Source organism: Ictalurus furcatus, chromosome 28, assembly GCF_023375685.1.
Source record: "Ictalurus furcatus strain D&B chromosome 28, Billie_1.0, whole genome shotgun sequence".
NCBI lineage: Eukaryota > Metazoa > Chordata > Actinopteri > Siluriformes > Ictaluridae > Ictalurus > Ictalurus furcatus.
The window spans coordinates 11721418-11735204 of NC_071282.1; the positions used below are offsets into that span (position 1 = coordinate 11721418).

Below are 13787 nucleotides of genomic sequence, written 5' to 3' on the forward strand. Positions count from 1 at the left end.
TAATTAAGGTCTAGCTTATACAGACTTGATAGATTTATAAAAAAAAAAAAAAAGTGTCTCACTACACATATTCCCTCCGTTTTTCTCTTATCCTAACTTCCTCCCCTGCTCTCACGTTTACTCCAGAAAAAAGAACAGAAAGTGAGGTTCTGAATCAGAGATGAGTGTTACTTTTTAAGGAGGGCCTTCATGTCACAGAGCCATGAGGTGCGGATCCCCATATGGCTGGTCGACTTGTCCACGATGCCCCTTTTGGGTTCAGGAACAAAGACCAGGATGAGAATTCCAGCAGTCATTCCTAAGATTGGAGACACCTAGAGAAAAAAAGAGAGTGGCTCTTTAGCTACAAACACCTGCTTTGGTTGGAACATTTGTTAAATGCAGGAGGTTTAACTGAGTTTCGAGGCTACATGGGCGTGTTTTTGTGTAGTTGCTGGATGTGCATGATGCTTAGTGATGCGATGTGCTGAGTAGACTCCATTATACGCTGTTTCTTATTCCTCATCTATCTCTCTCTCTCTTTCTCTCTGTGTGTATTTGTGTGTGTGTGTGTGTGTGATTGTGGGAGCAGCTGCAGTCCACCAGGCTATGTCTGTTATCTCTTTAATCATCTTTTAACGTCTCACCCAGCAGTGTGTGTACGAGTGTGTGCACATGTGTGCATGTTTCCGCAGGGAAGCAGTGCACCGAGGTTCATCCTTTGTAAAAGCAAAAGCAATTCTGTCTGTCAGATTGAATCCTCTGACAAATACTTTATGCTACCATAATACTGAGCTCTGTTCCCAGGTGTGTGTGTGTGTTGTGTGGCGTGGTGTTTACTTTCACTAAGTTGCTGCATTATGAATCTGCATAGCCGACAATGAGAGAGAGCAAGTGAGATGGCAAGTGAGTGCCATCCACTTGACTGCTGTCGTTTGACGCATTAAGCCGTGCTCCTGATGAGGAGCTTCAGGCTAAGCTGGGTGTATTGCTCCTTTATTCGAAATACCTCAAGCTTTTAGAGAAAGACTCTGTTCCACACTCTCACACTTGATCGACTCACTTTACCCAGTATTTCTATAGTGTCCTTCACTGATCCCAGACCAGTTATGTGGTCTCTTATTAATGCCCATGGCTAACATTTGGGTTGGATTAACTGGTCCACTATTAGTGCTTTTCCACTAGATGGTATGGTATAGTATGGTACATTATTAATCCAAATCTACCACTATCCATCCCCTGGTCACATACCTTTCTCTGTTCACATAACGATACCTGGGAACGTAGAATGAGTTCTCTAGAGATGATGGGGTGGGTACTAATTCAGTAATCATTCATTAACCACCTAATTGATTAGATACTCCAAAATGTCACATAAGCATCACTACTGGGCATGAATCCCAATGAGTACCTCACCCCAATTGTGCCAATACTTTGGATGGAAATTCGAGAGGCTGTTGAGTGCAAACTGTGTCATATGATTTTAAAAACAACAAAAACACAACCAGTGACTCCTTTTCTGTGGCGGAATCCCAAATACCATCTCAGCACCATTATATACATATATACACCCTTATGATGGAGTACATTGTATACATAGTGTTTGAAATTTGAAATTTGTCATGACTTGAAGCTGACAGATTAGATATATATCAGATATATATAGAGAAATATCAGTGACAGGAGGTGAATCTGAAATTCTGAATAGAATTTAATGATAATATTGTGATATTGACTCCTAAAACTGCTAGGAAAAAAAAAACAGATCAAAGAGAAATGCTTTAGCAGTCACTACACCACTAGTGAAGATCGGTGTGCCAATATGTCTAGTATAAAGGCATTCAAAATAGGTAGGGGGTTTTTTTTCCCCAAAAAATGGTGGTAGTTTGATTAGAGTGGGCGAGCCTGTCATCTACTGCATTTGACCAATCAACAGTTTGCACTATTTCTAGCTCCATCCACATTTCTCTAGGCAGAACTTTCAGTAACCTAGCAAGAAAAGTAACCGGATTCAGCAAAGGGGATCACGAATTGTGACGTACCCCAGTCTAACCTGGAAAACGGCTTATAACAATCCAAACTGACTGAGCGTGAAGTCAAGGTCAAGGCGCAGATCTGCTTTTCTGTGATGAATTTAAAAACATACTTGAAATGCCCAGAAAGTACAACCTAAAATTAAAAACTAATAAACTGAAAGAGAGGAAGGTCAGATCCCATTTTCCAGTCCCGGCCAGTGGGGGATGAATATCAAACAGTATAACCTTCTTTCTCTTCAACTCCTTTGTGTTTCTCTGCAGGTAACACTGTGAGCTATCCAAATACAATTCACCCTAAGTTCCTGAAGTTTTTCCTCGCCAAGAAAGGAAGGCCGCTGAGTTTAGAAGAGGCCTGCAAAACATGTGTAAAACAGCACAGAATGTTTTTTCCCTTCCAAAGCAGGATAAGGCTCTTTGGGAGACCCTGTTCATCTGATTGTTATTTTTGTACTTGTTTAAAGTTCTGATAATGACTAACTGCCCACCTCTTAAACCCTTTCCATCCCCTTTTCTTCTTCTTCCAGTAGTCTTTTTGGTGCACGGTTGCGCTTGAACAATACAACCGTGTGTTCCTGTTTGGGCTAGCCCTTTTGAAAACAAGCAGCGGAAAACATTAGTCTGAGACCAACATAACTGTCATATAACTCCGGAGAGGCGTTCCTGCCAGTTTGCGGAGCTGTAATAGTGCTTCTTAATTCTGTGTGTAGTCCTGACATGCCTTTAAGAGCGCGGCCACACACTGCGGTTGCTTCTATAACTATCGTAGTCTGTCACCGCTCTTCAAAAGCGCACAATAGGCCGCTACAATGGAGTACACCTGTTAACTTTAAGCAGTCACCTGTTAAAGTTTATGGAAAGTTGGAGAAGAAAAAAACAGAGACCCACTTAGTTGAGTGGAACGGGCTAATGTAATTGCAAAGAGTGAAGAATCCGAGGCATTTCCATGGGGGCCTCTTTCCTTCACAAAATTCTGTTCTGAGTTTATCTTTCTCTTGTTTCACTGCTTGTCTGATGGCTCCCTATAGTCCTCTCTGTCCTCATAGAGGGAACAGTCAGTGTCCACTTAAGCACCTGAATAAGTCCAGCTCTTAACATTACACAGAAGGTATTCAGGGTGTTGTTTTCAAAGAGTGCTGCAATATATCAAGCGTACTGCAAAAATACCCTAAAACAAATCTGTCTTTGTATATCCCCCTGCTCAATCGGTGAATCGTGAAAGCCTATATTTGGTGGAAGGTAGTGCTGAGCCCAGAGCATGGCATTAGGGGGGAGATTTGATATGTTCGGTGAGTGTAGGACCCTGGGGACACGGCAGTAATTTTAAACTAGAGCACCTTCGTTTGCTTGGCTGTCAGCACTCTGTTTATAGGGTTGAATATGAAGTCTGATTCCCCTCTTGAAGATATTTTGGGATTTAGCTACCTGCAATGTAGATGCTTTTCAGCATGCAACGTATTTAAATATCTACCTTCACCCCCATTTACTCATGCACACATAATTCCACTTCAAAGAAGGATAGTAGGGATAGATAGTTCTTACCCTCAGAGCCCAGTGCCAGTCCTGTGCGAGATCTTTAGCACTGGATCCCAGGATGTAGCCAAGACCACTAGAGCAAACAAAGAAAGATGTGTTTATATAAGCAGAGCATGTATGAATCAGAGGCTAAAACAAACTTTAAGATGATTACTCTATACATATTAAATTTCTGAACCCTTTTGTCTCTTGCATATTTCTTTTCAGTTTATTATCAGCTGACCATAGATGTTCATTACTGGGCTAGAATGACCTGGCTTAACCCCTTGTTGGCATGTCCGGAATTTCACTGTAGTTACTGAATAATTCATAGTACTTACTGAATAATGTGCTTTTGGATGAATAACTGAGCAGTAACCAATGATTCTAAGGGAGATAACCTGGCCCATAAAAAGACATTGTCATTGCCTGTCTTGAGTTGGCCCCAAACTATACATCATGTATTTTGGTCCATACTTAACTTGATGTCAATTATACAACCATAAGAGTCATATTTTCAATGTTATTAAAAGATTGATTAACTATCACTTTGACTAAACTCCATGCCTTGTTGAATTGGACAAACGGAGGGTGTGCATGAGTACCAAATAAATATAAACCCCAGAACTCCTGAGAAAATGAATACAATTCAAGTCCTATAGTGAAGGGAACATTCAAAATCAGTGCATGACAAAGACAGCACAGAAGACAGAAATCAAATCTGTTCCAAGTGGAAAAAAGGTAAACATAAATATGCGGCACTGGGTTTGTTTCTGTCTCAGTCATTTTCTCTTCTGTGCTTCATTCCTTGTCATTGTTGTCATCCACTACTGCCCTCTGTTCTCATTCTATCCCCAGATGAGCAGAGTCACATTAGGTGAAATATTCATGCGCTGAGAGAACAGACTATTCTCAGGTCAGACGTTAAGCATACTAATGCCGCTGGTAATGGCTCTGCATTGGCGATTACCTCCAGCAATATGCGAGAGTCTCAACCATTGTTCATTAGAAACAAAGAGAGAGAGAGAGAGAGCAGGAGAGAGAACGAGAGAGCACATTTTCTTCATTTGAAACATTTTAGACTGTTTTAATGATTAATGTTTCAGATTGACATTCTGTGCGATGGCACTGACGGTGACGTTAGCATGAAATTTGACGCTTTGGATGCTGACACATTTGAGCAGTCTGTACAGATGAGGTGAGGAGGTCAGACAACTGGACAGAGAGCAGAGAGAGCACTAAAGTGCTGCTGTATCGCTCTTTTTTTCTTTTCTTTCCCTTTTGGTTTGTATAAATGAATTCCCACTGGTGTTGGGAGGCATGTGAACAGAATTTCCCCAATTTTAGAAAAAATATCATCTCCTTTCTATCAGTTTCCATCCCCTGCATTTTTGATGACAATGTTTGTGAACTCAACTTATAATTAGAGTCATGACCTCTAAATTCTTCATGAGCAAGGTCTTGTTGAGTGTAATTTCCTCACTCAAGGTAGAACTGTGTCTCCAGCTACTGTATCTGAAGAATCTATGAGTCATGGCAGTTTAGATAGACCAAACTTTGTGCCCTGTTTACTCTGATAAAGTTCATAATTGCTCTGTTATGCCGTGACTACTGAGGAAGCTCAAATACGTTCTGATTATGATGATTCTCTGTCTGACTGATTAAATGGCTGTTTGATGCTTTCAGAAGTTAAGGCATTTCCTTTTTGACCTTGTTTTTTCGTTTTGCTTTTGTAACAGTTTTCCACCACGTGTCCATCTGCACTGCTGATCTCACCCTCATTTTTATGTCAAATTGTCTATTATAACCTCTAGTGCTCAACTCTGTCTATCTAACCACTCAAGGTGACTCATTCACTAATTTTATTTCCCCTGACTCTCATCTACTACCCAATGTCCTCAGCTGTAGGTGCAGGAAATGAACTCTATTAGACTCTGACAGGGCTCCTAGTGTTATCATAACCATTAAGATTTATGATTAACCTAGACCTGCATTTTAAGCCATAAGGTCAAGTATGATTTAACAGTATGGAGATTCCTTTGCTAAGTTCTATTAACGTTCCATTGTTGATGTATGACAACACTGAATTATATTAAGACAAATGACTGGACGCAGGAGCCAAACATATGTGAGGAGTGGCTTTGATCTACTATAATACTTTTCAAAACAAAACAAAACATAAAAGTCATTGCATTCCGCAAAGTGAATTTGTCTGCTGTCTGAAAGGTCATTTGAGAAGCTGAAGTCATTCTAGCACATTTCTCCCTTTGCTGATTCAACAGACACCAGATAACCAGGTATCATTGCTCTTGGAGGATAAAAAGGATTTAGAGATCATATGCAGACAAACTGTGTGAAGCCGAAGAGGAGAATCGGGCTAATGCAGTTTACAAAGATGCAGACACAGGATTAATTCAATCGCTTTCAGGGCTACATTTGCCATTGCTACTTTAAAATGGGTTTAAAAAGAGATTATGATCTGAAATACAGATAAAGAACAGCAATTCTGTTAGACATAACACTTGTGATGCATCACTAAACATAAAATGTATAAGCTGCTCATTTTTCTCTTGTACACATGCAAATCTCTACTAGTAACATTTCATCTTAGTTTCACTGTAGTTAGTGAATAGGTTGTTGTGGTTACTGAATAACATGCTTTAAGATGACTAACTGAATAATAAGCTGGGAGTTTTTATGGGGTTAAAAGTAGCCAGAGTAGTCAAAAATCTGATAAATTCTTTCATAGCCTGACTGTCTTCCAATTTTACACCCAGACCACGCATATTATTTGATCTCACCCTGTTTGGGTCAGAACATTCCATCTCCTGCGTGCTTCCTGTTTTCCCAGGCACCAATGCAGGTAAATCTCATTGTGTAAACTTAATCAGCCAAATCTGGCCAACAGATTGAACAACATGCCATTTTAGAGATTTACTGGTGAGAGAAAAGTTTTCCTTTCCAAAAGGAGAATCCATTTCCTTGCCTGGGCTCAAGCTCAAGCCTGAGTTCACTTCCTGGAAACGGTCATAATAACCAGGCTGTAGATAAACAAGCAGTGTGCTGGACAGGAAGTGAGGCAGCCGGGTTCATAGCTACAATCGTTGGCCTCTTATTGTTTCTACCAATGAATGCTTTGTTAGGTCTGAACCTCCAGGACCTCCATAGGCCATTTGGCAACCGTTCCAGATTGTCTGACCTTTCTTTTACTGCAATTAATGTTTTATCAATACTATTCCTCGCCATGCTAAAAAACACTGCTGTCGCCTGATACTTGAATGGAGGAATGTTAACTGAATTATGTACTTTTTATTTTTTATTTTGAAATGGTCCAGATGGTGCAAACCGCAGGAGTGTTAGTCATGGTTGAGAAGTAGATCTATGTTCTGAATTTTTCCATATGGCATGTGTACTGTAAATGTTCTATTAGTGGCTGTGCTACCAGCATGTTTTTGATAGGTTTGAGGAAACCTGAGAACCTGGAGGAAACCCACAGGGGCACAGGGAATACATGCAAAACTCCACCTAGAGAGTAAACCAAGCTCAGGATTGAAGTGGGGACCTTTGGACTGTTGGCGTGTGCCACCTTTGTACATCGTTGAAAGTGTATGATAATTTGGTTTGACAAAATTTAGTGTTGACTAACTCTGCAATGTGTCTGCTTATTAATGCAAGCCTTGTCCAACCCCATGAAGTGCAGTAAACAATGCTAAGCACTATAGGGAGATTCATGCCAAATAAAAATAAACTCAGACTACCTCATCAATGCATGCTTTTGTATTATAGACTCTTCCCTGTTTGTGCCTAAAAATGAGGGCTTTGGGTTTATTTACCTGAGTGAGTCACCTATGCAAATCAATTTTGTCATGTCAGTCTCTGCTTGCAGGTCTTGCCTATCTTTGTGCCTTGTCGTCCATGGAAGTGACCGTACATAAAGGTGCTGTGCGCCACTGGACTCAATTATGTGCATTTGACCTTTACTGAGCTGAGATGGCTGTGCTGATAAATGTTGCTGTCTAAGCCTGAATCCTGCCAGCCTGCCTGGCTTGGCACAAAACAAAACTCTCATACGAACGAAAGAAGAATGTCAGAAGTATCGTAAAAGGCCATGCTGAGTCACAATAATCTGACAGCTAAAAATAGTTAACCCTTCTTGTGGTTTCTATGATTGTCCCAAAAACGTTTGGAAACTCTCATAAGAATGAAAGGAGAACCTCTAAAGTATCGTAAAGGTCATGTTGAGTCAGTTAAAAATAGTTTTCTGGTTTGTATTATCTTCTCCAATATGGTTGCCAAATCAGTCACAGCCTTGAGTAGTACAGGATTTTTTAATTACAGTTCATTACCCTGCATGCATCTTGCTGCCTTGCTTGTATTGCAGCTAGGATAAGCTGGTTTTCACTCAACAAATTATCATGTAACAGTCAGTGATGCATGGAACAGTCGCTGCCTTATCTCCAGTTCTTGAATAAACGCTGTTGTAAACTGCCACTGGTGACACAGCTGGGCTGTTGTGCTTTGTATCAATACAAAAGCCTGTCAGACTTCACAGACTCCTAGGTTTCTGACATGGTTGGGTTCTCGACACATTGAGAAGTAAACAAACTCTGATCTACAATACAGTGGATGAAGATTACCTTCCTAATGGGATAGCCAGGTAGAAGACAGAGAGCATTATGGTCCTCTTGTTGTTGGTGAACAGATCTCCGATGATGGTGGGAGAGATGGAGGAGTAGCTGGACTCTCCGATGCCTACCAGGCCTCTGGATAGCACAAACACCCAATAGTACTGCAAAAAAAAACAAAAAAAACAAACAGACAGGCAATATGTTAAAAAAAGGAAGATGCTATAATAAACAGGAGAATTTACCAGAAGATACCAGTTACGATGCCCACTTAAGCTGCACCTTTATACGTTTATATATATGCACTACATGTATATTTGTGGTATTCATTTCCATAAATATTATTATAAATATTATATATAAATATCATTTCTGAATATTTGATGCCAGTCTGTGCTCTCTTAGAGTCTTTTCCTATTTCAAAAACACACCCTTATGTCCTCTCTTTCCCAGATGATCTGCTTATTCAGCAGTATCCTTCATAAATCTGCTCACTTTTATAGAACAGCACAACTGGGTGTGGATTTCCCAAGAGGACACAGATTCAAAACTGAAACCTCGCTGCAGAATTAAAGGACGATGACCTTTCACATCATCTTGCCTTAAATTGCCTGTATGGGAAGTGTTTTTATAACAATAGCCAGTTCTCGCAATGATCTTGGAGAAGAAGCACATCTGGGCAGTGCACTCTGACCCAGGCCTTCTGGTTTAATGATTAGAGAGAAGGAAGGAAGAGAGAAACAACCTTGTTTGCTTGGAAAGACTAGGTGGGGTGCAGTTATAGATATTCATGTATAAGCACTATTTAAGTGTGTGTGGGTGGTAAGAGTATGGGACTACATACATATATGGATGTTCTATGCTAAATATACCGAACTTTTCTGCATTACCAGTGCACCATAATCTTGTTTATTTTTACCTCATGAGTTTATTTCTTCATATGAGGAAAAGACACATACAGACTCTTTACACCCTTGTGTCTTTTCTCTCTTTCTATCCTTAGTTCCCTTTTTCACACTGTAGTTACACGTACACACTCATTCTGATACTATTTCTCTTTGTTCCTGTTCTTCATCTCCATCCTCTCTACCTACACACACACAAATTATGCCAAATCTAGGACGCCCAGCCAAATTTAACAGTGCTACAGGGAACAAATCTTGCAAATATGGGATTTCTCTTTAGGATTTTCACACAATCAAGCCCCGCACTCTTGGATGTGTGACATCTCTTGGGTCAGTTTATGAAGCTACCTGAAGATGGCTGCTAGTTCCTAAAGAAGAAAGCAAACCTTTAATTGATGAAATCACCTTTAATTTCTCCTGAGACGACTACTAAGACAGGATTATTTTGCTAGTGAAGCTCCAAAACATGTTTCTAATCCTAGCCTTGAGCATTACTGGACCTTGAGGCAGTCGATGGCAATTCTTAGTAATGGTGTCCATGTGGTCATGTGTGAGCAATAATGATTTTCCTTCTCCTCTAAAGAACGATGTCCAGCATTGTCCCCTCACCCCATGTTCCGGTCTTTGTCCTATTACCAGATATCCCTCTTTTTTTTCTCCGTTCTGTTCATTCCTTGGCCCATCTGACAGCCTTCATTATACCAGTGCAGGAAAAAGGGTGGGGCTACTACTCTATTTTATTGTTGCGTGTTATGTAATTCCCAGCAGGTATAGGGAATTACTATGGTGTACGTGACAGGAAATAGAAACACAATTGATAGTAAAGCTGGGCAAGCCTCCTTCATACATACACTCATATCTTCCTATAATGATCTGGGTTCTTATAGCAGCAGCTGTGCTGGAACCAAAATTGTGTGCGTGTGTGTGTGTGTGTGTGTGTGTGTGTGTAGGAGCAGAAAGCTGGAGAGCTGCATTGCAGAGTAAGGGATGGAGGAGTGAAAGAGAGGAGAGAAGGAGGAGGGAGAACTGGTGGTGTGGGGATGATACGAATATTAACCAGAAACGCACACTAGATGTGATCATGAAAATATGTACATATATACTAGGGTTGTAAAATTCCTTTACAAATTGAGTTCATTTAATTTTTTTTGCATGTGACTGCTTTTAAATAGCAACGAGTGTAATACTGATACAGACAGAATGTACATTACCAGTGACGCTACACTACGTGTTCATATCACATAAATCACAACAGGGGTAATTTGCATGATTTTCTATGTGTCAAGATTATTGTTGTTGTTGTTGTTGTTGTTGTTGTTTTTTAGCCACGATGATGTTTATGAGATATTTCGCAATCCACATCCAAATTTACCATCTTCAACTGATCTTCACTCTTACATCAGGAAGGTTAAATACCATAAAGCTTTCTCTTCACTATCTACGCTCACTACAAAGGGTATAACATAATGACATTGTAGTACAACGCTCATAGCGCGCTATATAACCATTAAAGTGAAAAAAAAAAGTCACAGGACAAGATGGACTCTAATATTCTAAGAAATTAAGATGGGAAAATATAATATACCATAAATGACATACTTTTATTTAGACCCCTTTCCTACATGTACCAATGAAAAGTCCAACATAGGATCTTAAGTTGATTTTTGCCTTTGAATACATGAATAATATGAAAATCCTTGAAATTCTTCCAGCTGAGAAAGCAGATAAATAATGACTTGAGATTAGCAGTCTCTGTGACCTTGTATCCGCTCTCATCCACCTACCTATGAACGAACACACACACACACACACACACACACGCACACACCCGCACACACCCGCGCACACGGTGCATGGTGCATAAAATATACTGCCTGACTTTTTTCCCCCATTTCACGACTATGACACAGTCTAAAACTGACTTTATTTATTTTTAACCAAGATTATGAGCCAATCAGGTCAAGCCTATATTTTTACTTTTGAGGAACAAAATGTGTAAGAGTTGCATTCTTATTCCTGAAAAACCCCATACATAAATATGAGTTTCGAAACTTGTTCTGCATGAATACACACAAATCAGCAAACCCAGCAGCAGGCTTAGTCTTTTGTTAAAAAGCAAGATTATGATAATGGAGTTAGAAAAAAAAGAGGAACACTGCTGTCTAATTTCAGCAGAATCACCCAAAAATGCTTGTTTTGATTAATCCAAAAGAATCTCATCTACTATAGATATGTGAGCGTGTAGAGTTTTATTAACTGGGCCGAGCTGATCTCTACAGGTATGAGCTGATCTCTACAGGTATGAGCTGATCTCTGCAGGTATGAGCTGATCTCTGCAGGTATGACCTGATCTCTGCAGGTATGAGCTGATCTCTACAGGTATGAGCTGATCTCTGCAGGTATGAGCTGATCTCTACAGGTATGAGCTGATCTCTGCAGGTATGAGCTGATCTCTACAGGTATGAGCTGATCTCTACAGGTATGAGCTTATCTCTACAGGCATGAGCTGATCTCTACAGGCATGAGCTGATCTCTGCAGGTATGACCTGATCTCTACAGGCATGAGCTGATCTCTACAGGCATGAGCTGATCTCAACAGGCATGAGCTGATCTCTACAGGCATGAGCTGATCTCTACATGTATGAGCTGATCTCTACATGTATGAGCTGATCTCTACATGTATGAGCTGATCTCTACAGGTATGAGCTGATCTCTGCAGGTATGAGCTGATCTCTGCAGGTATGAGCTGATCTCTGCAGGTATGAGCTGATCTCTGCAGGTATGAGCTGATCTCAACAGGCATGAGCTGATCTCTACAGGCATGAGCTGATTTCTACATGTATGAGCTGATTTCTACATGTATGAGCTGATCTCTACATGTATGAGCTGATCTCTACAGGTATGAACTGATCTCTACATGTATGAGCTGATCTCTACATGTATGAGCTGATCTCTACAGGTATGAACTGATCTCTACATGTATGAACTGATCTCTACATGTATGAGCTGATTTCTACAGGTATGAGCTGATTTCTACACGTATGAGCAGTCTCGTTGCAAGTTAGTGGGAGTTTTGGAGATGAAATCTTCAGCTATAGGGCAGGAGGTTAGTGTAAGGTAATAAATAGCTGTGTTCGAGCTATTCACACTAAAGCCAGGGAGACCCAGGAGGGAGGAATATCATGTAGGCTTAGGGGAAATAGATCAAGGCAAGTGTTCTTTTTAAGTGAAAGTGAAATAAGTGAAAAGCGTTTCATTCAAGGACTGAAATTTACATAATATTCTCAATTCAGTGTCATTTGTTGCACCAGTGCTAAATAAGGAATAAACATCGAGGTGCTGTGTTGTGTTAACACAGCGAAGTTGATTGTTTTCCAATAACAAATGTGTGGCATGTCCCAACGTGCCACGGCAATTTTCCCTGTCGATTACATTTTTAAAAAATTGTATTAATAAATGACATATTGTACTTTTAACCATTTACAGTTACATTTAATGTTGTGGAACATCTGCAAAATAATTCCCTCTTATAAAATCTACCTAAGAACAGCTATAAACAGCCATTCCCTCACCCTGAGTAATTTTTTCTCTCTATTCACATTGATCACACACACACACACAAATGCAACTTATCATGGTACAGAGAAACCGGAAAATGTCCTGAAAGTCCTGAAGTCCTCCTGAAAACTTGCTCACTGACACTGGAGACTCCTTCCATACATGTTAAATAAACATCTCTTCACAGATTCCAGAGTCACAATATCAACGATTATACGTTTTTCTTTGTAAAATAACATGTTTATGTGGATTGTCCGCCAAACACATCCCTGGGAATTTATGATTATAGAATTAATAACGTTTCATAACGAGTGCATCAATATAAAGCTATAATTTGCAATTAAAGCAGGTACTACTGTCCAGACCTGTGCTGTTATAGAAAATGAATCAACACCTTCTGACCAATCAGATTCAACAGTGCTGTAGTATCACAACAAATCACAGCTTGTAAAGCATATTAGCTTAAATACAAAATCTTAATAATATCACGTCTTGAGGTTTGGTTTATGGTGACTGAAATATGAAGCATATATTCAGTCCCCATGCTAATGAACAGGTGTGTGTATGTGCGCGCATGTTAGCGTAAGTTGTTGTAAAGCAGAATAGCTCCTTTTGTCAATGCCTTTCAAGGTTTCAAGGGAAATAAATGCATTTCTCTTGCTCTAGGGTACATGTCTGTCCTGAACCCACCACAGACACTGATTCCAAACACATGAACGCACACATGATACAAAAATATCAAAACTCGGCACATATACGCCCTCGCTCTGGGCCACGCTAAACAGTCCTTTCTCTTAATTAGCATTCACTCTGAATGACTGTCTCATGCCCTTTCTGGAGACGAGAGACTCAGACACACAAACTCACAAAGCATGTTGATGTGTGCTGTCAATCCTGAATCCTCAATCCTGTCTGGGTTTGACTGAAATGCTTGGTAATAAACCCCAAACTGTGATACTGAAACAAAACCTATAGCTTTCTATTAGCTTAGGTTGCCTAGCATATTTAACTTGAACTAAAAGCTCGATCATATCCTGATGTGATCTACCCTGGTGGCAGGTCTGATTACATTAAGTGGCTGCCAGCTGAGATATAGATTAAACATGTGGGGTAGGGGGGAATAACACACTGCCGGAAAAACATAGCAAGGGGTGTTAACTGACAGAACATGG

The 13787-nt window shown here is 40.1% G+C and overlaps 1 protein-coding gene across 1 annotated transcript in view; it reads right to left on the reverse strand.

Annotated features, from left to right (window-relative positions):
• Positions 1-13787, reverse strand: part of spns2 (SPNS lysolipid transporter 2, sphingosine-1-phosphate) — a 76625-nt gene that overhangs the window by 17627 nt on the left and 45211 nt on the right. Inside the window, exons 4-6 of the mRNA XM_053618742.1 lie at positions 8165-8316; positions 3555-3621; positions 172-314 (exon numbers count right to left, since the gene is read on the reverse strand). Coding sequence (XP_053474717.1) covers positions 172-314; positions 3555-3621; positions 8165-8316 — 362 coding nt within the window. The remainder of the gene's footprint in view (positions 1-171; positions 315-3554; positions 3622-8164; positions 8317-13787) is intronic.